Here is a 27101-nt window from a genome sequence, read left to right on the forward strand (position 1 = left end):
CGTTCCTCTAGGCACGCCTTGGTGATCGATACTCCTCGGGCAAGCCTCTGACGACTCGGAGACAGCCGGAGTATTCGGTCCAGAAGGAAGAGTCGTCGCCGGCCTCCGACGACTCGACACTGTCCAAACTCGAGACAGGTGAGTTTGAGCAACTCGAGAGGGCGTGCAGCTCTGGCTCCTTAGAAGCGCGGAGGCCGGGCTGAGAGGGGAGGACTGCGCAGGCGTAGCGTGAAGGGGCGAAGCAGGAAAGGACGGTCTCGCGCGTGCGCTTTGGAAAGCCCAGGGCGGCCCTTCAAAGCAGCGAAACTGAGCCGGCTGTTGGGGGGGGGTGGGGGGGGTGGGGGGGTGGGGGGGTGGGGAAGAACCGGGGGTAGCGCATGCGCGCTGAGAACGCAGTTTAGCCGGTCAACTCCAGCGCCTCCACGGGTAAGAGGAAGGTCCTGCGCGTGCGTGGTGCACTTCTTACGCCAGTCATTTCTTTTTGCGCGTGTGTGAGAGCAGGCGGTCGTGTCCCTGCGCGGTTCTTGGTGTCGCGTTGATGCGACTCTAATGCACTTGCGAGGCTTCCGATTTCCGCCGTGTTTGTAGCGGCAGGTGGTTGCCGGCTGACCCTCCCGGGCCAGTCGCCGTTTGTCGGTCTGGAGCTAGGCCGACTGGGCACGCTTAAACCATCGGGCCTCAAATGTGGACCAAGGGAAATGAAGCCCCGGGGGAGGCGCCGGGGAGGGAAAAGGTGTGAGACCTCGGGGTGGAGGGTTGGTGGGTTACGTAGAGCCCGCCCAGCCCGCTCGTCCTGGGGGACCCGATGGGCCCTGTGCATGTGGCCGCCTGGAGGACGGGGGTGTCTAACTCGATAGGGGTTAACTCTGAGCGAAGATGGGTCACCGTGCTCAACAAGGTTGGAGTAAATCCAGGGGCAGGAGGTGGGCAGGTGTTGGGGCCACACCGACGGCCCAGCCCGATCCCGTCTGCTCGTTACAAGAGTGGGCAGCCTGGTCCCAGAAAGCCAGATTGAGGCCGATGTATTCTGGGAGGCGCTTTAGAGTTTTAAAGATAACTTAAGAGAATTCTGGGATGACTGCGGTGGCTTCCTAGAAGGCTTTATTTTATAAACGTCATGAACCCCCTTGGGCTGTTAACTAATAGCCAACCAAAGGCCAGCTTACATAATACCCTCTATCTGGATGGTGAATTCATGAAGTCAGGACCTGAGTCGGGCTGTTGTATACAGCCTGTACTTGGCTCCTTGGTGTTTAACGTGACCAGCAAGAAGCCGTTTATGAAGTTCACATTAGGCTGGTTTATAAAGCCAAGACAAAAGCCACTCTTGAGAGGTTAGCTCATACAACCTTGGTCTGACCCCCTTTTCAAGATTATTTCCTATGCCAACAAACAGTCCTTTACGTAAGAAGCCAAGACAGTACACTGAGAAGAGCAATTCTATGCAGGCTGTACCTGAGCTTCCTGTGAAAGCTGTCTCACGTCATGAGACCAGTACAGACAGGTGGCACTCTGGAAGGTCGGTTTACAAAGCCAGGACACAAGACCTTCCTCTGGAAGGTTTGTTCATTTAATACAACCTTTTATAAAAGGCAATTCACCTCTACCCTCACCCCCTTCAAAAAAAAGCCTTATGTAACCAACAAGAAGTCTTTTAAGGCCAATACCTGTATACCTCTAGGAGGCTGACTTTAAAGTGAGGATACAAGGCCACTCAGGCTTTTTCATATGGCCTGTGATTATGGGGACCATGGGTCTCAATGTGCCTGGAATAATGCCAGGTTGTGACTTGTCCTTGAAAGCTACTATCAGCACTTGCAGTATTCAACTTGTGTAAGATTAAATTCCTACGTGCAGAAATGGCAGTTCCAAACAGTGAAAAAAAAACATTGGAGAAAATGATGAGAATAAAAAATTTTGCAAAGGAAAAATGTATATTTTACCAAGCTAAATAAATAAAAGGCTTATATATAGCATCCTGGTTTGTATGATAAATTCTGTAGTTAATCCACCTATACCTACCAGAAGGCTGTTTATGCAACTTGCTTATCCCTTTTATGTGGAGCCCTGGGAAACCAATGTAAAGGCCAGTTTGCAGTCCCACTCTGAAAGACTGTTCACACAGTTTACCCTTGATTCCCTCATCTGGAAGCCTCGTTCGTTTAATACAACCTTTTAGAAAAAAAGGCAATTCAGTGAGGAACTCTGGGAAGCAAATCAGTAAAGCCAGGCCATGAGGCTACTCAGGCTGATACCTTCCTCCAGAAAATTGCTTGATACAATCGTCAAGAAACCTTTCTATCAGACTAATGCGTGGGGAATGCTGGAAGCCTGATTTGTAAAGCCTGGACGTGAGGCCATTGAGAAAGGCAGCGTAATGTAGCCTCTACCTGACCTTCAGTGGAAGGCCGTGTCAACTGGTTGTTTGAAGGCTGCTGCTTACAGCCCACATGAGGCCAGCGCCTCTGGAAGATTGTTTCACACAGCTGACAAGAAGGTGTTTCACCCAGCCGGGAAAGGACCTTGCTCCTATAAGGCCATCTCAGATGGCTAACAGGGATCATGGAAGATAGGTTTGTACAACTAAGACGAAGTCCAGGCTTCACCTGGCCCTCAGACAAGGGCCCAATATGTAATGAAGCCAGTCTTTAAAACAGGTCATGAGGCCACTTTGGAAGACTTTTCTGTAATATGATGCGGCTCCTCCTCGGAAGGCCGTTCGATACGGCAACATTGAAAAGGCCAAATCATGGAAGATCCTGGGAGGCCGATGGAACGAAGCCATACATGAGACTTCTCAGACGGATGGTGGCCAGCGCGGCACCTCACCAGGCTGCTACAGGCTGCTATTGTAAGGCCCCCTGGGAGGCCAGTGTTTAAGATCAGTCATGAGATGCGCAGGGCCGTTTCAGGTGGCTAACACAGAGGCAACCTGGAAAACCATTTTGAAAATGAACGCACAGCCATCCCGAAGCGCTCACCTCTGAAAGGCTGTGTTGTGCAGCGTCAGCATAAGTCTCTCTGAAGGCTTTGTTGTAAGGCGTTCACTGAGGAGCTCTGGATTCAAAACAAATTACTCAGGCTATTTTATGTGGCCACGGAGAGGCTGCTCTGTACAGCCGGCTCGAGGCCCTCTCTCCCAGAAGGCTGGTGCACACGGCCGTCAACCTGAGGCCCTCCCCGCAGCCACCTGGCGAAGCAGCACCGCAGCCTCCTTAGAGGCCGGTTTATGAAAACCAAACACGAGACCACCTTGGGAGGTCATTTTGCAAAACAGCACGGGAGGCCACCTTAGAAGCTGGCTTTGTAAGGCCTTTGCGAGCTTTGCGAGCGACTATTTTGTAAGGTCACCCTGGGAGGCCAATTTACAAAGGTTAAAATCTGCATCCCAGGGAACTGGTTTATAGCCCATTTGAAACCCTCCAGGAGGCTATTTTCTAAGGCCACTAAGAGACCAATTTACAAAGTTGGTACATAGGCCCCAGCAGAAGCCATTTTTATATTAAGGCAAATAAGTCGTCTTCTGGGAGGCCTTTTTGTAGACCTTTGTGAGAAGCCAGAATATGAGGCCTCTGAGGCCTGTTGCACGCTCAAGGTGAGATTTTTCGAAATTGCTTTATGAGACTCATGTGCGACACTCAGGGGATGAGCATTGAGGCCACCCAGGAAGGCCAGCTGGTGGGTCCACGTGCTGTTTTGCGTGTGACTAGTGGATAAGACCATGCTGGAAGCCTGCACTGTGAAGCTCTTTTTTTTTCTAATTATTATTTTTATTGATATTAGTATGGTATTTTTTTATAAATTTATTTATTTATTATTTTTGGCTGTGTTGGGTCTTCGTTGCTGCACGCAGGCATTCTCTAGTTGTGGCGAGCGGAGGCTACTCTTCGTTGCGGTGTGTGGGCTTCTCGTTGCAGAGCCCAGGCTCTAGGCGCGCGGGCTTCAGAAGATGCAGCACGTGGGCTCAGTGGTTGTGGCTCGTGGGCTCTAGAGCGCAGGCTCAGTAGTTGTGGCGCATGGGCTTTGTTACCCCGCAGCATGTGGGATCTTCCCAGACCAGGGCTCGAACCCGTGTCCCCTGCATGGCAGGCGGATTCTTAACCACTGCGCCACCAGGGAAGCCCTGCACTGTGAAGCTCTTAACGAGACCAACACAAGACATTGATGAATCTTCTGGGAGGCTGGAGATAGAAGTCATCCTGGCGGGCTTGGGCCAGGCCACTCAGGCTCTCTGAGTCCTGTCATGCAGTAAGCCAGCTGGGAAGGATATCCGTTGTGAACCAGGGACTGAGCTGGGATCCAAAGCTCCAAAAGCTGATGCAGTCCTCATGCCCGAACATGAAGAGTGTCTGAGTGGACACTGCCACTTACTGTGAAGTTTTGGACAAATTGCTTAATCTCCCAACTCTCACTTCATTCATCTGTAGCACCTCACACTGTACAATTGTGAGGGATATGTTAGATGACGTACATAAAACATGGAGCCTTGGGACTTCCCTGGCGGTGCAGTGGTTAGAACTCCGCGCTCTCACTGCAGGGCCCCGGTTTTGATCCCTGTTCTGGGAACTAAGATCCCACAAACCGCGTGGCACAGCAAAAAAAAAAAAAAAAACCCAGAAAACATGGAGCATTGACATGGCACATACGAAAGGGCCCTGAGGTTGAGCATAATCTAAGTTCTGTCTCTGCACAAGTTGATTGACTGTGGTGGTGTGTTTTGGTCAAGTCACTTCATTTTTTCTGGACTTTAGTTTTCTCATCAGCAAAATAGGAGGGTGGGGTTGCAGGGGAAATGATCACATACACCCCTGTCGGCTTCACACTATGGTGAGGAACAAATACAATTAGAAAGCGGTGCTGGGGATAGACTGCAGCACTGAGAAAAACTCTGAATTACTGCACTTACTTTAGGACAGGCCCAGGAAGAGGCACCTCAAAAATAGTAACAAGTGAGAAAGGTACACCCTTTTCTTATGTGAAGTGATAGGATTTTCTCATCTCTAGAATGGGGAGAATAATAATTGCTTCCTCAGAGTTTTCTTGAGAGTTAACCCGGATGTGCAGCTTCATCGTGTGCTGGCTTGTGATCTTGTGGCTCTGGTCCCTCATTTATAAGATCATGGATTTGTGAGCTAGACTGCCCGAGTTTTAAATTTCTGCTCCACCTCTTACTAGCTGAATTGCTTTGGGACATCATTTAACTTCTCTGCTTTAGCTTCCTTATCTGTAAGATGGAGATGATAATACCTAAAGTTTCTGTAAGAATTAGAAGTGTATATAAAGTGCTTGGAGCATTCCTGGCTTTACAGCAAACGCTTTGTAAGTACTTTATCAGCTTTGTAGGGTCTTTCTGGGGGTGAAATGAGGCAAGTATTCTGTCTGCTGAATACTGAATATTCCTGAACTGGTGCGGAGTGAGCTGAAATGGGGCCCAGCAATAGGAATGGCTTGTCCGACGCACCCTCAGGGACCATATCTCTAGCATCCTTCACACGTCTTTGTTTCTCTACCTACTGCTAACGTCTTCACACACATTAGAGCTAAAGGGAACCATGCTTTCTCCTCCTGTTCTTTGGTGTGAGTTATAGATGGAGTCCCAGCATGTCCAGGAAATCTGGTAGGAGTGTTTATTATCTATTGCTGCGTAACACATCACCATAAATTTAGTGACTGTAGAACAACACACACGTATTATCTCTGTTTCTGTGGGTTGGGCATCTGTACAGGGTTTAGCTGGGTCATCTACATCAGGGTCTCTCACAAGGCTCCAGTTATGGTGTCAGGGCTGAGCTCTCATCTGAAGGCTCAACTGGACAAGGATCTAAATGCCTGTGGTTGTTGGCAAAATTCAGTTCCTGGAGGGCTGCTGGACTGAGGCCCTCAGTTCCTAGCTTGCTGTTGACTCTAAGCCACCCTCAGTTCTTTGCCACATGGGCCCCTCCAAGCAACAGGGCCACTTGCTTAATCGATGCGTGCAAACCAAGAAGGCAGTAGAGAGAGTCTGGCAGCAAGATGGAAGTTCCAGTCTTATGTGACCTGATCCCAGAAGTGGCATCTCGTCACTTTTGCCATCTTAGACCAAAAAGTAAATAGCTACACATACCAAACCTACACAGCTGTTGGTTATAATAGGCAAGTAATAATAGTTTTCTATTGCTGATATAACAAATTATCACAAACATGATGGCTTAAAACAATAAAAATTTACTAGCTTACAGTTCTATAAGTTAGAAGTTACACATGGAACTAAAATCAAGGTCTCAGCAGGGCTGCGTTCCCTTCTGGAAGCTCTAGGGGGGAATCCATTTCCTTGCCTTTTCCAGCTTCTAGAGACCACCCACATTCCTTGGTTTGGGACCCCGTTCCTCCATCTTCAGAGCTGGCAACATTGCATTCTCTAACAATTCTATAATCACGTCTCCCTCTGACTCTGACTTTAGCCAGGAAAGATCCTTTCAAGGACTCCTGTGTTAGGTTGGGGCCAGCCAGATAATCCAGTATAATCCTATCTCACAGCCCTTATTCTTCATCACATCTGCAAAGTCCCTTTTGCCATGTTAGGTAACATACTCACAGGTTCTGGGGATTAGGATGTGGACATCTTTGGAGGACATTATTCTGCCTACCACTCAAATTACAGGTCCTGCCCATACTTAAGGGGGTTAGATAAGAGTGTTCATAACAGCAAGCAGGGATCATTGGGCTCTCTTGCACCTTAGGGTGACTTTCTTCCCTCACAAGAAGTGGAGCATGTAATGGGGCTTTATCACAGGCATGTCTTCGTTCTTGCCTTCACCATCCACCAGTGGCTCTTGAGTGTCAGTTACTTTTAAGGGTCAAATAAGGTTCTTTTATTATTAACCACAGAAACCCTGGTTGACATAAGCAAGAGGAAATTTCTTGGGAGACTGTGGGGCCCACAGAATCGATGGAAAGCTGGAGAACTGGGCTTGGAAAAGACAAGAACTAAAGTGGTTCTGCATCCTAGGAATTGCGGACAATAATTGTGAGACCCTAGCAAGAATAGTCTGGTCCAGAAACTGCCACTAGGACAAAATTGAAATGTCAGCTATCTCTGGTCAAGTTGACCTACTTAAAGTTCAAATTCAAAGGAGGCAACTCATTGTCTAGCTTGGGTCACATACCCACCCCTTGGCAACATCCCACCAGACTGATCTCAGTGGGTATGATGGAATTTCTCAAAAGGAGATGGAAGTATGTTGTCAAGAAAGAGAAAAGGATTCTGAGCCACCAGAACTCAACAAATACCCTCTACTACGTTCTCTGCCATCTGTTTCCTCAATAGTAGAAGGAAGTTATTGCTTCATTCAGGGCAGGATAACTGCTACAGCAAGCATCATCAACACTGTAGTGGCTAAACACAATACAAGTTTATTTTTTGCTCCCGAAGCATTCCAGCATGGATATTCCTAGTTGGGGGGCTATCTTATGGCTCTGCCATCCCCTAAGGCCTCAGAATCTTTTGCTTCCAGCCAGTGGATAGGGAAAGTGTGGAGGATCACATAGGAAGTGTTTATGGACCAGGCCTGGAAGGGGCATACGTCACTTCCATTCATTAGCTGGAACACGGTGCCGTGGTCACATCTAATTGCAAATGAGAAATGGAGTCTAACTGTGTGCCCCGGAAGAAGATGGAATGGGCTTTGGTGAGCTTAAAGCACGAGTTTGTTTTTGTAGATAAAGTTTTATTGGGACACACCGTGCCCATTTGTTTACATGCTGTATAAAGCTGCTTTCACACTACAGTGACAGAGTAGTACCAGCAGTGACTGTATGGCCTGCAAAGCCTAAAATATTTGATATCTCACCCTTTACAGATAAAGTTTGTTGACCCCCAGCATAGAGCAGTCTCTGCAAAAAGCATGATGGTCCCTGTTTCTTAGTATCAAATGAGATGAGGCATATAGCAGCTGTTAGTATAATACCTACAACATTGTAGTGCAAATAAATCACCATAAGTTGTGAGCAGTAGAACCTATTCACGTATTAGTACTTATTCCTAGAGACTGGCCTGCCATCTATATATAATGTCCAGGCTAAAGTCACTAAAGACACCAACTGTGATAAACCTTTTTGTATAGGATTTACGTATTTCCAGGTTTCCTCCAGAGACGTTAAGATCTCATTCCTTCAGTAGTAATTGAGTGCCTACTATGAGCTTGACTCTGCAAGAAGCTCAAGGGCTGTTCAAACCCAAAACACTGTCGGAGAATCTTGGCAGGCTTCACATAGGGGATCATTTAAGATGGGCCTTAAAGGCTGGATAGGAGTTGCCAGAGAAGAGGGGTGTTGGAGGCATTCCAGACAAGAACAATACATGTTACTCTCTGAACAAATACAGGTCCGGTGCCCACTGTGTGCCTAGTGTTATGCCAGGCCCTGAAGATGCAGTGGTGACACCAGACAGATAGGGACCCTGCCCTCACAGGGCGGAGAAGACCATTGTTGAAGAATCAGTGCAGATGAGATGTGTGTTACATGGGACAAGTCCGGAAGCCTTGGGAACCTGTAGGGGACCAGGTCTGTGCGTGCTGTCTCTCTCTCGGTCTCTCTCTTTTTTTAGGAAAATAGTTTATATATATTTAAAATTTCAGTTGTTGACATTTTGGCCGCTGGATGTCATCACAGATCTAGCTTGTTTTCCCCCAGTCTTATTTTATGAAAATGTAGAACTGTAAATATGTACACATACAACGTGGTGTTTTGCTGTAACTTATTTTTCCCCCCAGCACTCATCGGACTGAGCCGGCTGGGCCGATGGCGGGGCCAGGCGCGCTCTGGGAGGCCCTCTGGGCACTCCTGCCCCGCACGAAAGAGGAGCTGAAGCTGGAGCTGGGAGAGAAGGTGGAGGGCAGCGTGGTGCTGCTGCTGCAGGAAGCCGCCGAGCTCTTCTACGGGGACAGGAGGCGAGAGTGTCTGCAGACCTGCGAGGTGCTGCTCGACTACTCCTGGGAGAAGCTGAACACAGGGCCCTGGCAGCACGTGGAGAAGGACTGGCGGCGGGTGTATGCCTTCAGCTGCCTCCTGAAAGCCGTGTGTCTGTGCGCGCCGCCTGGGGACGCTGCCTCCGTGGCCGCCGCCCTGAAAGCCTGCGACATGGGCCTGCTGATGGGGGCGGCCATCTTCGGGGACATCCTCCTTAAAGTCACTGCCGTCCTCCAGAAGCACCTGCTCTCTGGAAAAAGGCCCGCCCCCGGCCCGAGCCAGGAGCCGCTCGGCTTAAAGGTATCCGGGGGCGGTGGGGGGGGAGGGGGGTGGGCAACCGCCACTGACCACACCCAGCAAAATCCATCAGCCCTGTTTTCCTAGAAGTCACGGTCAGCTCTCCCCTGGGGTGAAGCCCCTGGCATGCTGACCCCTCTGGTTGAAAAATGGCATCTCCATTGATTTGGAAATGGAGCAGCCTCTTGTCTCAATTTTTTTTTTTTTTTTCTCAGTTTGTGCAAAAGCAGTGCCCCTTGGGGAGAGCAGGAGGGTAAAAGCTTTGTGGTTCCTGAGAGAAATGGCTCAGAGGGATTGTGTGGCCGAGCCCTGCAGCCAGCGGGAGCCCTTCTCTTTCAGCTTCTTCCTGGCCCCTTGGTTGAAGTGTCACCCACTTTCCTGTCTGCGTCTGTCTTTGTGCTGCTGAGTTTGGATGAGATACTACAACTCAGTGACTGATCGGTCCTGCCCTTTAGATACTTGACCGTGTCCTCACTGGTATTTAAGTGCATGTGCCAGAGAATACCCCACAGATACTGAGGGTGGTTTCTTCAGGCTTCACATCCCAGCACTGACACGCAGACCCACTCACAGTACCTCTGGGCAAGTCAGTCACCTCCTCTGAGCCTCAGTTTCCTTATCTGTTAAAATAGCAGAGTGCTGACCCCCAGAAAAAAAAGACCGAGACTGTACTGGACACTGGGTAAGGGAGTTATGGGGTGTTTTCGACATTTTTCTAAATATTTTCTTGTTTTCAGAATTCCCTACAGTGAGTATTATTTTTCTATAAGAATAATGCAAATGGATGTCATAAACACACCATGCATGTAACTAAAATAAAAAGTGAGCCTATAAACAGGGAAGAGAAATTTGTAGCAAAGCTGTCAGAGAGGAGATATCTTTATTGTATAAGAATTATACAAATCAACAGGGGAAAAGAAAAAAGAAAAAACTGGGCCCCAGGAGGTAGAGAGCAGACATATGAACAGACTGTTCACAAGGAGGAAACAGATCTGTTAAACAAACATGTGGGAAATGTTCAACCTCACCTCTGGTTTAAACATACAAACAAAAAAAGCAGCCATTCTTGGCTCTGAAATTATCAAATGAGATTTTATACAACACCCAGTGTTGCCAAGGGTGGCACAGGGCCAAGGGCATGGGGTGTTGGTGGACCTTTCAGAGGGTCAGGCAGACATGCAGATCAAGGGACAAATATCTGTCCCCTTGGGCCCAGGGGTTGCACCCACCCTTGCCCAGGCCAGGGCTGTCCCAAGGGATATGGCGGTGGCTTCATGGCCAGGGTGGTGTTCGCGGTCTGGGGCAGTGCATATGGTTAAAGGGGTGGGAGCTCAGGCTCTGAAGGCAGCTGCCTGGGTTCACATTCCTGCGCCACCACCCGCTGCCTAAGCCTCAGGCAGTGTCGTGGCTGCTCTGTGCCACCTCCGTTCCCCTGCCTGTAGGAAGGGCTTTGCTCAGCAGCCTTATTGAGCCCCAGTGGTGGCCCAGATGCGCCGGGAACCAAGGGCATGGTCCAGACCCCGTCCTCAAGCTGACGTTCTAGTGAGGCTGTAAAAGAATGTCTTCTCCCAGGTGGTGAGAAAGGTGGGGAGGCTGCTTCAGACAGGGTGGTCAGGGAAGGCCTGTTTGACAAGGGAGTACAGGGAAGTAAAAGTCTACTTTGGGGACAGCGAGAAAAGAACAGGCAAATTCAAGGCCTCGCGCATCGCCTGCAGGGAAGAATGTTAGCTGTCGCTGCCGCCACTGCGTGAATGTTGAGCACGGGCTTGGGGTCCAGCAGAGGGAGCCGACAGGTGCCCGGCGGCAGTGCTGGGTGCTTTACATATGGGGTCTCGTCACCCAGCGGGGTTTAACACATGGGGAAACGGGCTCAGAGACAGTAACTTGTTCAGGTCCCTCAGCTGGGAGATGGTTAAGTAAATGATGAGGCAGCCACTCAAGACATTGCAAGGGCTGGGTGGCAGCATGGAAACTACTTTAGAGAAATGATTGGACAGAAGAGGCAGAGTTGCTTATTCATTGTGAATCTTAGAGTGGATCAGAGATGTATATGTGTGAACAAAATGGGAAAGGAACAGTAATGAGAAGAATCCTTGTATGTTAGATGGTGGAGTTTGGGATAGTAAGTTTTCCTCTATGAAAGTAGTATATTAGTTTTATAATTAAACAAACATTTTAAATGAACCGGTAGAGAAAAAAACATGTTGATATCGTGAAACATCAGTAGTAACAGTAGCAGCAGTAAAACTGACAATAAATAATAACTTCTTATTGTTACTAATGACACCTCAGCTGTCTTACTACCATTGATGCAAATTCCTAGTGGAATGCCTCGAATTTTGGCCTTTCTGCAGTTGTTGCCATCTTGTTTTGTCTTAATTTTGAACAGAAAGCAAGGAATGACCGCGTTCCGATTCCAGATACGACGTCAGAAAGAACGGTGCCCCGGCTTCACTGTCCATCCCTCCAGCATTTCAGGAAGCATTTTTTGGATCCAGGGAGGCCTGTGATCTTGGAAGGTGTGGCCGACCACTGGCCGTGCATGAAGAAGTGGAGGTGGGCGTCTGCTGAGGGCGGTGCGGTTCCTCTTCCCAATTTAGCAGCCCCAGAGACCCCCAAATTCCTCCTCCCATCATCCCCAAGTGAATACAGCCCCCCAGACACTTCACTGGCAGTGAAGCGAGATGGACGGCCGAGGGGTTAAACACGCATTAAAGGCACAGCGCTCTGAAGCGATGCCAGAGGTTATAAGATTCTTACCTTCTACAGCTTGCCGGCCCTAAGCAGTTTTTAAGGAGTGCGTCGTGGAAGTCCAATGTTAAGTCCATTATGCAGTTTTGCAGGATCTCAGGAATTCTGTGGAGTTTCTTAGGGGTCCCTGAGCCTTGAGAGTAGAAATAAGAACCCAAGACAGCCCCACCCCCTCTGCGTGGGGTCCAAGGGCTCCTGTGTTTATTCTCTCCTCATGTCTGTTTCCAGTCCCTCCGCAGATTCATGGTGGAGAGGTCAGATCAGGCAGCTGGACAGTCGCCATGATGCCACAGCCGTGCCTAATTTTGAAATGAGGAGGCGTGTCGCAGGCAGGTGGATGGAGCCAGCCTGTCTGTGGCAGTGGTTTTGCGGAGGGAGTGGTTCCCGCTGAGACTTGTGTGCTTGACCACGCAAGGCGGGCACATGCCATGTCTTCCCTCACTGTCCCCTCCCTGGTTCCTGTGTGACGGGCAGTGTCATCACCCACAGTTTGCAAACGGGGAACAAGGGCTCAGAGAGGCGAAGGGACTTGCCACAGGTCCCCTGGTGGGTGACAGGCAGGGCTGGACTCGGCACCAGGCCACCGGAGCTGAGGACCCAGGCCCCTCACCACCCTGCACTGTCTGCCACTGGCCCAAAGAAGATCTCTCTGCTTGTGACAGGGCGAGCAAAGAGAGAGGTTGAAAGGCTCTAGGCAAGCAGGGAAATAGAGCCGCCCAGCAAGAACCAGATTCATTGGTTGTATCTGCAAAGCTGCCCAGCGCCAGGTGGGCAAGTGACCTCGCCTCTCTTGCACCTGTGTCTCCTCAGCAGTGAAGTGGGGTCTTCCTCCTCCTCGTGAGCATTTGTGCCAATGAAAGGAGACCAGCATATCACGTTTAGCAGGGCACCCAGCGGGTGTTAGCGTACGATGGCAATGCCAATCCCTGTTTTCCGAATAGTCTGGAGTACATCCAAGAAATCGCTGGCTGCCGCACCGTCCCGGTAGAGGTCGGTTCCAGGTACACGGATGAGGAGTGGTCCCAGACGCTCATGACTGTCAATGAGTTCATCAGCAAGTACATCAGGAATGAGGTGTGTCGTTTGACTCCTGCCCCCTAATACTTAGGAGGGAGGGAACGCGTTACATTTGGGCAAATAACTTCCATATGTCGCCGGCGGGGGGGGGTTTGGAGGAGTCAAGAAACCATTCTTTAAGGGCCTGTGGTCAGAAGGCTGGCCAGCATGAGAAAGGCAGGCTGGATATAAGGTTCCCATTTCAGGCCCTTTGTGTTTTGGAGGTTTTTTTTGTTTGGTTGGTTTTTTTTGGTTACAATTTAGTGGGTTTTGGTATATTCACAAGATTGTGCAACCATCACCACTATCTAATTCTAGAACATTCTCGTCAGCCCAAAGAAACCCCATACCCATTAGTAGTCACTTCCCATATCCCCTTCCCCTTCCCCCCATCCCCAGGCAACCACGAATCTGCTTTCTGTTTCTATGGATTTGCCAGTTCTGGACATTTCACATAATTGGAATCATATAATATGTGACAACCTCTGTCTGGCTTCTTCTATTTAGCATAATGTTTTCAGGGTTCATCTCTGTCGTAGCACGTACCAGTCCTCCGTGCCTTTGTATGGCCGAATACTATCCCTTTGATGGATAGACCGCATCTTGTTTGTCCATTCCTCAGTGGACGGCCATTTGGGTTGTGTCCACTTTTTGGCTAGTATGAAGAATGCTGCTGTGAACATTCACGTACACATTTTTGTGCGGACATGTGATTCCATTTCTCTTAGGTGTATATGAGGAGTGGAGTTGCTGGGTCAGATGGTAACTCTGTGTGTAACCTTTTGAGGAACTGCCAGATTGTCTTCCAAAGCAGCTGCACCATTTTGTCATTTCTTAACAGTGAGGGCCCTGGGTGTCTTCCTCTTCCTGATACCTGTTGGCCACTCTGGCCGCAGTTGGGGTCAGTGGTGCCCAGCGTCCCATCTGCCCCGCCCCCATCTGACCCTTGTAGAGGCCCTCGGGCATCTTCAAAGAACCCCTGAGCGTCGGGGAGCCCAGTTTGTAAAGCACTGATCTTTTCACTCATCTGATTCGTAGACATTTTCACAAAATGATCATCTCCAGTGCAGGCAGATGTAGGAAAGTGGACTCTCACGTTAACTGCTGGTGAGAGTGTAAATGATGTAACGTTTGGGAAAACGACGTGGCAGAAGCTATTGAGGTTTAAAATCCACATACTTCCTGACTGCATTGTTCTCCTTATGTAAACATAAGGACCAGAGCATTCGGCTGTTTATTGAAACACCGCGGCAGAACCACCTTAATGTCCACCAGCAGGGGGATGGTTGAATGAATAATGATGCATCCTGTCTATAAAACATGCATCCATCAAAAGAATGAGTCACGTATGCCTGTATTGACCTGAAGAGGTAGTCATGATATATCATTAAATGAAAAAAGCAGACTTCACAGTAATACATATTGTATGATTCCGTTTTTATTTTTAAAAAATCCTTATGTGTGTACAGCCCCTTCATGTTTCATTTGAGGAAACTGAGCCCCGGGGCTCAGGGTGACTTACTCAGGGCAGAGGCAGGGCCGGATCCTCAGTCCCCCCATCAGCCCAGTCCTGCTGGCTGGCGAGGGATCACATTCGCCCCCGGGTCAGAGGAGGGGGACCAAGCAGGCCGGAGAGGAGGGCCCTGCAGGTGACACCTAGGGCAGGGGGCTGAGAGCCAGCCAAACGGGCAGCTCTGAGGAGGTGTCCTGCGACTAACGGGGCTTTTCTGTGTCGCCTCTGGTTTTTCTCCCATGGAGTAGCCGAAGGACATCGGGTACCTTGCTCAGCACCAGCTCTTTGACCAGGTAAGTCCGAGCCCCTCTACCCTTCACCCTCTCCCCCTCTCCCACCTCCCTTCCTGGGCGCTGGCCCCAGAGGGTTGGAAAGGGGTCGCAGCCTCGTTTGCTCCCCAGTGGTACTGCCCCCTGCGGTGAGCAGGGAGGCCCCCTGTGCCTCTGCCCGTGCCCTACTCGCCAGCGGGAAGCAGGGGAGCAGAGCAGGCCCTAGGCTGGCCCCCGGGGGATGGAGCCTGAAGCCCGGGTGTGGTCGGAACTGAGGAACAGGTCCCCCAGGTGAGGGTGGCAGGCTCTGACCTGACCCAGAACGAGCGAGCTGCCGCCGACCTTGACTCACAGGGTCCCCTGGGCAGGGCCTGGAGCCGCCCTAACCACCCCTCAATCGTCTGCTTACGAGGCAGGCTCCCCGTACCTGGGCCTGTGCGCTGGGGCAGGGCCCGGGTTCCACTCCTCTGGCTACCCTGACCGGCTGGATGGAAGACCCTCAGGACGAACTGGTGGAGACTGAAAGAGGAGGGGGCCGTGGGCTGGAGCTGAGGGGAGGAACAGGGCTCAAGGCCGAGGCCAGTCCCAGGGAGAGGCGCCTCGTGAGCCGGGGTCGGAGAGCAGAACGAATCCCCGTGCTGGGCGCGTCCACCGGCGTGAGAGGGTTTGGTCAGAAAAGCAGAGCAGGAAGCCGAAGAGGGGGGCTGGGGCCAAGCTGGGAGGGCCTTGAAGGCCAGGCCAAGACAGCGAGGAGCCCTAGGACATTTGTGAGCCGGAGGGTTCCCACTCCAAGTTAGTATTCCCAGGAGAATCCAACAGGGGAGCCGGGGGATACACGGAGAGCGCCTAGGGGAAGAAGAGGGACAGTGGCAGGCTGCACTAGCCCTTTCTCCGTCACACATCCTCCCCTGAGACCGTCCAGGTGTGGCCCAGACATCGCCAGCATCCTGGCTTTTAGAGTGCAGGGTCCATCCTGGGCCGCACCCAGATCAATGGCACCAGCATCACCTGTCACCCAGACCTGGGTCAGGTGGGGCCCGTAGCCACCAAATGCAGAGCTGGGGAAGCGGCGGGAACCGGGACCGTCTGGCTCGTGGGGAGTGAGGAGATGGGGCTGTGCAGTGATGTGCAGGATGGCCGCAGCTGAGTTGGCAGAGGACAGGAAGAAAGGCCGCAGAAGGTGAACAGGGATTGTCTGCGGGGGGTGAGAGGGCGAGGGGGTTCCTCCCTCTCTTTTCTGCGGTTTCCAAATCATCTATAATGAGTACGTACAGTCCTCGTAATGAGAAGAACAGAGACTTTGTTTTTAAATGCAAACAAAACGGAACAAAGTGAAGTGTAGCGTGAATCAGATTGCATCCTGCGCTTTCAAAGCCGTCCAGTTAGGATGCCGAAATGCTTAGAGGAGGGCTCACCCTGGGGAATGACCGGACAGTTGGGCTTTCCGTCCACCCCTTGCCTCATCCCCCGCTCTCCTCTTCACTCTGTACTTGGGGGGTGGCCGGGGCTGTGACCCTGGTGTCTGGCGGGAGACGGCTGCTTTGTAGGCAGGCCCCTGTGCACCGGCACTGAACCCTGCCCTGGGGACGCCGGGACAAAGGAGACAGTCGCTCTCCTGCCCCGTGGACCTGAAAAACACATGTATCTGAGGGTAATGAGCGCCTTGAAGAAAAGGAGAAATGTACCCTACAAAGGAGGCTGGGCAGGGCAAGGGCCCTTTCCATCCGATGGTCAGGGAAGGGGTCTTGGGGAGGTAATGTCTCAGCAGCAGCCCAAAAGATGAGCAGTAGGTACCCAGCCACATGGCAGATATTTTGCCCATTTTTTTTTTATTGGGTTGTTGGTCTTATTTTGAATTTTAGGAATCCTTTATATATGTTCTGGATGCAAGCTAGTTGTCAACCGTAAGCGTTGTGGGTATTTTATCTCCGTCATCAACTTGCCATTTTATTTTCTTCTCGTGTCTAAAAGGACATGACAAGTGCCATGCCAGCTGGGAGAGCAGCAGCTGTGAACTTTCACCTTCAAGGGGCAGGAGAGTTCAGCGTGGCCGGAGCCGAGCGCATGAAGGGGAGGGAAGTGGCAGATGGGGCCTGAGAGGAAGATCAGGGCTGGAGGAAGGATGGTTTTCTTAATGTGAAGGGAAGTGTTTCCAGGATGGCTGCGGCACTGTCTGGGGAGGAGTTGAAGTGACAGGTGTGGAAGCAGGGAGACCGCTAGAAGGCTGCTGCAGCGGTCCAGGGAGAGCTGACGCCGCGCGTGGAGAGATGGGGTTAGGGTGTGTGTGAGCTGCCGGCACCTGACATGGTGGGTGTGCAGAGACCGAGGGAAAGGGAGCAGCCCAGGAAGACTCCTAGGTTTGGGACCCGAACCACTCGTTAGGTGGAGCTGAGGCATCCGGGGGGACTTGGCAGATGTGGTCTTGGCCAGGCCTGACGCCACAGCTGCCCAGAGGGGGCAGTGCTGGGCGAGAGGCGAGGTCAGGGGCTGGGTCTGTGCCCTGAACAGGGAAGACCTGGGTCATTCGGGGTCAGGACCACAGCCAGTGGGAAGCTGGGGTCCCTGTCCTGACCGGGGGGCCCCAGTTGGGGCTGTGCCAGCCTCCGGGAGCTGCAGGTCCAAAGTTACAGGGGGGCAGGAGGTGATGGGGCCGCGTGGGCTGTGTTCTCTTGCCCAGGCTTCCCCATGTGAGGACTCGTAGGTCCTGAGTCCTGTCCTCTCTTGCTAAGTGAAGAAAAGGGGGATTCAGGTTGATCAGGCCCCTACCACGTGATCTCAAGAGACCGGCCTGTCCTATCCCCTGGCCTCCGTCATACTGGGGCTCGGCCTCCCAGGGCCCCTGGAAGCCACAGGTCATCTTGGCTCCCTGTCTTGGAGCAGCCAATTGCCATTTTACTAGAACACGAGGAAGCACATTTAGAAGTAGAAGGCAAAGTACATGCTTATTTTTATGACAATCGAAGACTTTGAAGGCGTTTTGTCTTGGGACCCCAGAAGTGGGTTTTCTCCTCTGCTGTCAGACTGCCTTGGGGATTGCCGGAGCCCTGGGGCCATCATGCAGCGCAGAGGGACCGCCTGGCCTGCCAGCCTCTGTGTGGCTTCTGGGGCCTTCTCTGCCTGCACGAAGCTCAGGGTCGCCCCACCCAAAACCTCTTACTGACTCCCCTCCCAGCGACCCTGTGTTTCAGAAGATTTTGGCCACTGTGCTTGGTCTGCCTTCAAGTATCAGTCACGTCTAAGACGGTTTCTCCTCTTGGCGTCTCTGAATCCTTGGCCAGTGGCTCTGATGACACCGTCTGGTCAACCAGTCACCTCTCAGGAAACCTGATGATGTCACCAGGAACCAGGCAGCTTCTCAGCATCCCCCAGGGCTGGAGTCTGGCGTAATCCCAGCCAGAAACCGTGTGGTGTGACAGCGAGCCTGGCAGGGGAGACGCAGGCAGTTCCCAGAGGCCTTTGGCGTCTCGCCCCTCGCTGGGGAGCCCCACAGGACAGGGCACCTCAGACTGTGAACTTCTCTGTCAGCCCAAAGCAGTGGACACAGCAGCATTTCCGCATTTCTACATGGGCTGTTGGAGACAGACTCTAAAAGTACAGAACAGCCCAGGCTCCCCGCAGGGAGAACTTTCCAGCTGCCCCCTGCGATTGTTGCACTAAAGTAATGGCCAGTCCACCTGCAGGTGTCCCTTCAGCCCCGAGAGCTCAGTCTGAAAATACCTGAGTAAACTAGCATAGTGGGTCCCCTTTGCAACCTTTTGGGAACCAAACTTAAGTTTCTATTTAACTTCCCAAAGCCTCCGAGCATTTGCCGGCAGAGCAGGCAGTCTTGGGGGCTGGGGGCTCGGCAGGGCTGTGTGGACTGGCCCCATTTGGAAAGAACCGGAGTCTCAGAGTGAAGAAACCACTCACCCTGGCTGAAGCCACTTCCCGACCAGGCCTGCAGAAGGCAGCTCCAGCCCCTCCCTCAGGGCGGCTGGATTCCTCACGGGCCCTGGGAGTGGAGCCCTGGAGCTGCCTTCTGCGGGTCTGGTCGGGAAGTGAGGAGGTGTGGGGCATAAGAAAACATGAGGGGACTCACGGTACTTGCCGTTTTAAAGTATAAGGTGGTCCCCAACTTAGGATTCTTCAACCTTATGGTGGTGCCGAAGTGATATGCGTTCAGTAGAAACTGTACTTTGAATTTTGAATCTGGCTTTTTTCCTGGGCTAGTGGTGTGTTTACGATACTCTCTCGTGATGCTGGGCTGGGTCTCCCAGTTCGTCACACGATCATGAGGGGAGACGATGGATACGGTCACAGCCACTCTGTACCCAGATAACATTCTGTTTTTTGCTTTCAGTACGGTATCCAATAAATTGGGTGAGGTAGTCAACACTTCATCATAAAATAGAGTTTGTGTTCAATGATTTTGCCCAATTGTAGGCTAATGTAAGTGTTCTGAGCACGTTTAAGGCAAGCCAGGCTCAGCAATGATGTTCGGCAGATTAGGTGTACCAAATGTGTTTTCAGCTTTCGATATTTTCAAATTACGATGGGTTTATCGGGACACAACCCCATCGTAAATCGAGGAAGAACCTGTCCATCTCATTAGAGATGGTCACTGACGGTGCCGGGGCAGGTCAGCTGACCGCACCTCCTCGTACAGCCCTCGTCCTTCCCCGGGAGCCCTAACTTCACAGCCTCCCGGAGGCCCCTGACGCCGCCACACAAAGGAGCAGCACAAGCTCACTTTCACCTGGGTCAAAGTCCATGAATGGTTTTAAGACTTCCACACTTGACCACATCGCTTTCTTTTTTTTAAACCAATTTTTTTTTTCACCCAATTTCTTTCTTTCTTTCTCTCTCTCTCTTCCCTCCCTCCCTCCCTTCCTTTCTTTCTTTCTGCATTGAGTCTTCGTTGCTGCCCGTGGGCTTTCTCTAGTTGTGGTGAGCGGGGGCTACTCTTTGCTGTGGTGCACAGGCTTCTCATTGCAGTGGCTTCTCTTGTGGCAGAGCACGGGCTCTAGGCACACGGGCTTCAGTAGTTGTGGCTCGCGGGCTCTATAGCGCAGGCTCAGTAGTTGTGGCGCACGGGCTTAGTTGCTCCGCAGCATGTGGGATTCTTTCCGGACCAGGGCTCGAACCCGTGTCCCCTGCATTGGCAGGCAGATTCTTAACCACTGTGCCACCAGGGAAGTCCTGACCACATCGCTTGATGCCACCAGCAGCCTGGCATGAGGGTGCCCCCTTTACCACATCCTCACCACCACTGAGTGTTACCACTTTTTCAGCTTCTGCCAATTTGATCAGTGGGAAATGGTGGCAATGTTTATTGCTAATGAGACTGAAACCCTTCTTTATATCTAATTTATCTTTATGTATGATCTGGTTTTTGTCCTTTTCTTATTTGTATACCTTATGTATTGGGATCCTTATTATTTTTCCTTATTATTTTGTATGCACTCTCTACATTAACCTTCCTTTACCACAGTTCAAATGTTTCCCATTTTACTCCCCATCTTTGTATTAAGTAACTTATCTTAAATGTACCAATTGTGATTGCTTTACCATTAGTAAAGTTTGGAAAATCTTCCCTTTCAGAGATTTCATTAACTACTCAGTCCCATTTTCTTTTTGTTTTTCTTTAATTTGATGTTCTAAAATTAGAAAATTGCAAGCTGGTTTATTTTTAGGTACAAAGCAGTGGTATCAGGTTTTTAAGAAAAGGAAACCGGGCTTCCCTGGTGGCGCAGTGGTTGAGAATCTGCCTGCTAATGCAGGGGACACGGGTTCGAGCCCTGGTCTGGGAAGATCCCACATGCCACGGAGCAGCTGGGCCCGTGAGCCACAACTACTGAGCCTGCGCGTCTGGAGCCTGTGCCCCGCGACGGGAGGGGCCGCGATAGTGAAAGGCCCGCGCACCGCGATGAAGAGCGGTCCCTGCACCGCGATGAAGAGTGGCCCCCACTTGCCTCAACTAGAGAAAGCCCTCGCATGAACCGAAGACCCAACACAGCCAAAAATAAAAATAAAATAAATAAATAAAGTAGCTATAAAAAAAAAAAAAAAAGTGCTTAAAAAAAAAAAAAAAAGAAAAGGAAACCAAGCTAAAATGCATATGACATGGAAAGAAATCTGAAAATAAAATTATAACCCTTCCCTAGCAATTATATATTTACTTTCTAAAATTGATTTTTAAACTCCTATACAGTAAAATATGGCTACAGTCATATTATTACACAAGAAGACAGTGTGTATCGGCCTTCCGGGAGAGTCAGTGGACTTCTAGGCTGCTGTGTCCCACAGGCCTGGTCTTAACCCCCCGCGTCTGCTCTGGCCCTACAGATCCCGGAGCTGAAGCAGGACATCAGCATCCCCGATTACTGCTGCCTGGGCGCCGGGGAGGAAGAGGAGATCACCATCAACGCCTGGTTCGGTCCCCAAGGCACCGTCTCCCCGCTTCACCAGGACCCCCAGCAGAACTTCCTAACCCAGGTTGGAGCTGCTCAGAACATCGGCCTTCCCCCTCCTCCTGGCCCAGCCACACGCGGCCTGGCCGCATTGTCCACATTTAAACACTAAAGAGATGAACCACTGACAGGGACGTGGACAGAAGTGAAAACAGAGAAACAAAAGGTACCCCGCCTCAGGGTGGGGCCCTCTGCCTGGTCGGTGCGGCTTCCAGCCATGGCTCCTGCATCGTCTGGGTTCCCGGACACCTCCTGAGGGCAGAGCAGGGCCGGGGCGCCATCTCAGGACGGAGCAAGTGCCCCGACGGCTGCCTCTCCCCTGCCGTCCATCGGAACCAGGCCAGCTTCTCCTGCCAGAATCCTCTCTCCAAATACGGGGAAGCTGCTCAGCCAGTGGGTGGTTTTACTGAGACCCAGACAGAGCAGCGCGCGTGCGTGCGTGTGTGTTGTAAGGGGAGGGGCACCTGTTATAAAACCACCTTCCGTCGTAGGCAGAGAGGTTTGACGAGGGAGAGTGTTCTTCCAGCCCGGGGACCAGTCCCCAGAGGCAGCAGAGAGGCCGGGAGCCAGACCGCCTCTCAGCCTTGTGAACGTGGGCCATTCACTTAACCTCTCTGTGCCTCCATTTCCTCACCTGTAAAATGGGGGGGAGAGGATAAACCACCTCGGAGGGCTGTGCTGAGGCTTAGAGTTAATAACACGTGCGGCACTGAGACAGCGGCGCCACGGTCGAGGCCGGTTAGCAACGGTAGCGAAGGCAGTCGCTCCTCACCTGGCGTGTGCGCCGGGCGCGGGGCGGCCGGGGCGGCCGGGCACCTGCTGAGGAGGGCGGCTCTCTTCCGTGCAGGTGATGGGCAGGAAGTACATCCGGCTGTACTCCCCGCAGGAGTCAGAGGCCCTGTACCCTCATGACACGCACCTTCTTCACAACACGAGCCAGGTGGGCCTGGGGGACCGGTGTGACCCGCCGTTTCCCCTCCTCCACACCCTGTCTCTGAGAGCAGGCCAGTGACTTCCTTCGCTTTCCTCAGGTTGACGTGGAGAATCCCGACGTGGAGAGGTTCCCCAGGTTTGCCGAGGCCCCATTCCTGTCCTGCATCCTGTCTCCGGGAGAGATCCTCTTCATCCCGGTGAAGTACTGGCATTACGTGCGGGCTCTGGACTTGAGCTTCTCGGTCAGCTTCTGGTGGTCGTAGCCCGAGAGGAGGGTGCCCGGCAAGCAGACGCACTCGTGGTCACACGTCCTCCGCCCTGTGCCCGGCCCGGCCTGCGCCTGAGGACTGCCTCGCCGGGCACACGCAGGGCGAGGGGTGCCCAGGCCAGTGTGGGCAGCGGAGGGAGGCGGGTGGGACCCCAGAGGGACAGTCCAGGCCCACAACCCGCACAGAAGCTCCTGGGCTCTGAGGTTGGCTGCCTGGATTCCAGCCTGGCCCTGTCGCTTAATTGCTGTGTGATTTGGGGTAAGAAACTGCACTGTGTGTCTCCATCTGGAAAATAGGGCAGCGCTAGTCCTCACCACAGAGGGCTCTAGGGATGCGGTATAGGCAGAGCTGCGCTGCAAACCTCAGCGGCTGTCCCCAGTCTTCATGATTATTACTGTTGTAAATACTGGCCTGTCAGGACAGCCGTGGCCCGCAGGCTCTGGAGTGGGGTGGCCATGGCCTGGTCCCCGGGGGTGGGTTCTTATCGGCTTGCTCAGCTCAGGCCTCTGCTGGGCAGTGGGGAGCCTGGGGCAGTTTCTGTCTTGGTTACTTCAGAGAAGTGCACAGACCCGCTAGCTTGGCGAATTTTCCACTCCACACCCTCCCAGCAACCAGTCCCCCAGTCAAGAAACAGAACCACCTGGCAGGCCCCCTCCTGCCCCTTGCTGTCTCCATCGCCCAGGGGTCACTCCTCTCTGGAAGAGGGTTTTAGGCTAGGAGAGACCCAGGCTTCAGACTTTCCATAAACACATTTGTTTTGTTTGTATAAAACATGGGTGGTTCTGTTTGAATTTTGGCCAGGTAAGGATGCTGGGGGCAGGGGTGTGACAGACCTGCAGGAACAGCTGTGGAGGAGGCCCAGGGCCATGCCTCTACCTACCAGGCCTCTCTCCCTCCGTGGCCACCTCATGTCTGCTGGTCTGACCTTGACTTCAGTCTCTTCCCTCTTGTAGCTAGCCTTCTCCCCCGGGGGAGAAGATGGCCCCAGCAGGTCAACTCCAGATCCCAGCACCTCAGCCCACAGCTCAGAAACCTCAGGGAAGGTTCTGACCATTGGGCCTGGGACCTTTGCCCGTTCTGGGGCGATGCCGTGGGGCAAGGAGTGGCTGCTCTGATTGACGGGGCCTGGCTCACAGGCCCCCCCCCCCGAGTTACTGTGAGAAGGGGGGTGGGAAGCATTGATGGGCAGCTGAAACTAGCTACTAACGTCCTCTGTAACCAGGCCAAGGAATTTGAACCTTATCACGTAGGTCTTGGGGCTTCAGAGTTTTGAGCAGAGAGATCATCAGAATATATGTTTGATTCTCGGCAGGGAAGAGGAGGGGCTGATGGTCAAAGCTGCAGGGAGGCTGTGGGTCTGATGCCGTGGGTGAGCCCAGGCCAGGGCCGGGCGTGGAGGCCGGGCGAATACGAGAGCTGTTTAGAAAGGAATCGAGGGCTCTGTGAGCAATTGCTTGTGAGGTCGTTTATTCCCCTACCCAGCATTATTGATAGCTATTTGCCTCATTTTTCATATGAAGAACTTACAGCAAATATCAACGCCGCTGAAGGCAGTCAGGCATAAAATGGGGATGCCACCATGCCCACAGGCTCGCCGTCAGTGAGGAGACGGGCTGCAGACGAGCCGTAACCCCAGGGCTGCCTGCATAACCCCCACTCCTTCCCCGGCTCCAGCTCCCACGATGGCCCAGCCTTAGGAGCCCATCCGTCCCAGCCGGCAGGCCCCACTCCTGCTGAGCCGCTGATGACGAAGAGCGGTTCATCTGTAACGCCGTGGTTCTGAAGTTAGGGACTAGAGGAAGCGTTCATTAAAACATATTGAGGCCTGGCCGCCTCGAGCAGGTGTCCCTTGTCAGATGGGAAGATGAAATCTTCATCTGCTCTCCGGGCAAGGCTCCCGTGTTGCTAGTATCCCGGCTGGAGGGCTGGCTTCCGCTCTGAGGGGTGTGGACTGAAGGCGGCTTAGAAGAAAGGTGTCGACCAGCTGCTCGTAGGGCCAAGGGGAGGTGCAGGCACCCACCCACCGGAGCTGCAGAGAGGGCTGCTCAACACCCGCGTCCTGTGCCAGGCAGGGCGCGGCATCGAGCAGGATGGGCGCCCTGCCCTCCTTGTGTTTCGTGCTCTTGGGGGATCCCGAGAGGAGACGGACAATAAAATAAATAGTGCGGGTATTGATAAGTGCTGTGAAGGCAAGAGAACAGGGTGACGGTGGAATGTGGCCACGGGGGAGGGGCTGGGGACATGACTTTCATAGCTGACGTCTGAGTAGAAGCGTGAAGGACCTGGAATCCAGAACTCACACAGAGACTTGAGGAAGGTGCTCCGAGCAGCAGGTGCAGCAGCCCAAGGCAGGAAAGCCGCGGCCTGGGGAGGGAGGACGGGGCCGGCGCAGCGCGAGCTGAGGGCGCTGAGGGAAGCGGGAGGGCAGCTGGGGTTGGCCGGGCCAGAACTGTGGCAGCAGGGGGAGGGATGAAGGTGCTAAGCAAGGAGAGACGAGGGCTGATCACGCTGCCATGTGAGAAGAGCCCAGAAGGGGGAGACCGGAGGCCGGAAGAGCGGTGAGTGTCCCCGGTCCAGTAATTCCTGGAGTGACACACTTGGGGCACCAGTGGGAGGGCAGAGCGGTGGGAGACAGGCTGTGCCCGGGGGCAGGCAGGGCCGGACCACAAAGGCCTTGAGTGCCAGGCAAGCGCTCTGGAACTTGGGGTTAGGGCTTTGGTTGGGCCATGCCAAGGGGTCCTCAGGAAGTTCACGCTGGCGTCACCGCAGGGGAGACTGGCAGCAGGAGGGCAGTGTCCCAGCGTCAGGTGCTCAGAGCTTCCTTGCCACCTGCGTGGTGTGACCCTGCCTGGCCTTGACCGCCCAGCCACCCACCCGGACAGGCAGGAAGGCCACGACGTGCTGCTCTGCTTTTGGCCCCTGGCCTCCGTTCCCCCTTGTCCGGAACAGCATTGTGGAGGATCCCCTTCCTCCCGGGAGTGCAGCCTTGGAGGGTGTGTCAACCCCGAGCCCTTCCTGCACCTGCATCTTGAGGGCGCGTTGGGAGGACGAACAACAGCTGGAGCTGCTGTGCAGCGGCAGCAGTCCCCACCGTGACCGGGGAACGGGTCTTACCCGCCGGAATCCCCGAGTCCAGGGGCCATGTTTTCTAGACCGGTTCTCCTGCCTTGCTGTCAGCAAGCTTCCTCAGACCCTCCCAAGAAACCCCTTTTCTGGGTAAGCTGGCTGGGGCTGGTTTTGGTGGCGTGCCTGGCACACAGCTGCACCCCCCCACCCGCCAGTCGGGGCTCCCACAGGGCTTCACCAAGGCTTGTATTTGCCTTCAGAAGGCTGGGCCAGGGGCCGGGCTGGCTCACAGCTGAACGCCTCTCGCTGCCTGGGGGTGGGCCTCAGGGCCCAGGCTGGACCTGGGTCCCGCTCCACAGCCGGTTGATGCAGGTGAATCGGGCAGAGCGTCCTTGCCTGCACGGGTGGAGGCCGCCCCGCCCTTCGGGCGCCCACGTTCATTCCCTCTCTCCCTGGTGATACCGTGTTCAGTTTGCTTAGAGAACCTCCTCACCCACCCACGTGGCTCGGGAGCGGCTGCCCCACTCACGGCTCACAGGTGGCCCAGGCCGAGAGTGCCGATTGGACTATCCCACTCTCCCCCACAGGTATCCAGATTGGATGTTTGCTGGGATGGGGGAGCCACTAGGTGAGACCCGCCCTCTTCCTCCTAATGGCGGGGCCTGGGTGAGCGAGGCCTGCAAGTATGGCAGCCATTTTGCTACCCTGAAGAAAGAGGCTGGATTTGCTGGAAGACCATGTTTTAGGTGCCAGCGTGAGGCCAACACTCATGATAACAGGGCAGAGACAGAAATATGGATGCTTGGTGACAACACTGGAACCACTAAGTCAAGCCTCTCCTAAAGGACCCCCTCTGGCCAAGTCCTTCCTTGTTTAAGCCACTCTGAGTTGGGTTTGCTGTCATGACTGAAGGGGTCCTGATTGATTCTGGGGCGGAAGGGAGGCGAGACAGGGAGTTAAAATAGTGTGGCAAGTGTGATGGTCAGAGACATGCGGGGAGGTGGGGGACTGGAGTGGAGGTGGTGACAGCCTAACCAAGATCGAAAGGGTGGACAGGTGTTGCCGACAAGGGTGGGACACACGAGGGGAGGGCAGGCAGGCGGGGGAGACGTGTGTGCAGAGGCCTGGCAGTGAGGAACACGATGGTTCATTCAGGGACAGAAAGAAATGCCGTGCCCTGGAAAGTAAGAGGGGAGAGGGGCTGAGGTACACGGGGCCCCATCGCGTGGCCCGGGCCTGCGGGCAAGAGCAGTCAGCAGGGGCGCACCAGGCCGCCTGGCACGGTGGGAAGGTGACTCTGCGGGAGAAGCTGGAGCCGGTGGGCGATGCCGTTCAGGCCGGTGCATCTTGGGCCGAGGAGGGTGCAGCCCAGGGGGCCAAGGCCCCCACTAGCCCAAGTCAGGCCAGCCAGTGTGGGTGGGACGGGTGACCACAGCTGGGGACCGAAGGCAAAGCCGCCCTGAGCAAGTGGCCTCGGACGGTGCCGGGCGGGAGGAGCTCTGCCAGCCTCACTCCGCTCCGGAGCCCAAGCTGAGGGGCTCCCAACTCTCAG

At 53.3% G+C, this 27101-nt stretch overlaps 1 protein-coding gene across 3 annotated transcripts; it reads left to right on the forward strand.

Moving 5' to 3' along the window:
- On the forward strand, positions 1 to 27006 carry KDM8 (lysine demethylase 8). 3 transcript variants are annotated; one of them, XR_014236117.1, is made up of 8 exons: positions 1 to 138; positions 8751 to 9246; positions 11633 to 11799; positions 12936 to 13068; positions 14812 to 14856; positions 21157 to 21447; positions 22129 to 22221; positions 22313 to 22325. XR_014236117.1 is itself a non-coding variant. In XM_082362586.1 (8 exons), the coding sequence occupies exons 2-8, from the start codon at positions 8779 to 8781 to the stop codon at positions 22475 to 22477; spliced, it is 1221 nt and encodes a 406-aa protein (XP_082218712.1). In that variant the 5' UTR covers positions 1 to 138; positions 8751 to 8778; the 3' UTR covers positions 22478 to 27006. The 3 variants fall into 3 exon arrangements, 2 of the variants coding, with proteins under 2 accessions (XP_082218712.1, XP_082218713.1); XM_082362586.1 differs by having other exon boundaries at positions 21157 to 21306; positions 22313 to 27006; XM_082362587.1 differs by lacking the exon at positions 22129 to 22221 and having other exon boundaries at positions 21157 to 21306; positions 22313 to 27006.
- Positions 27007 to 27101: the final 95 nt, after the last annotated feature.

Source organism: Balaenoptera borealis, assembly GCF_965194805.1.
Source record: "Balaenoptera borealis genome assembly, chromosome: 16".
Lineage (NCBI taxonomy): Eukaryota > Metazoa > Chordata > Mammalia > Artiodactyla > Balaenopteridae > Balaenoptera > Balaenoptera borealis.

What these genes read in the sequence shown, in the direction of transcription:
- KDM8 (XM_082362586.1), top strand. Translation starts at nt 8,779, where the DNA reads ATGGCGGGGCCAGGCGCGCTCTGGGAGGCCCTCTGGGCACTCCTGCCC. An exon ending in AGGAGCCGCTCGGCTTAAAG is followed by an intron (nt 9,247 to 11,632) that starts GTATCCGGGGGC and finishes AATTTTGAACAG; the next exon opens with AAAGCAAGGAATGACCGCGT. An exon ending in AGCAGAACTTCCTAACCCAG is followed by an intron (nt 21,307 to 22,128) that starts GTTGGAGCTGCT and finishes TCTTCCGTGCAG; the next exon opens with GTGATGGGCAGGAAGTACAT.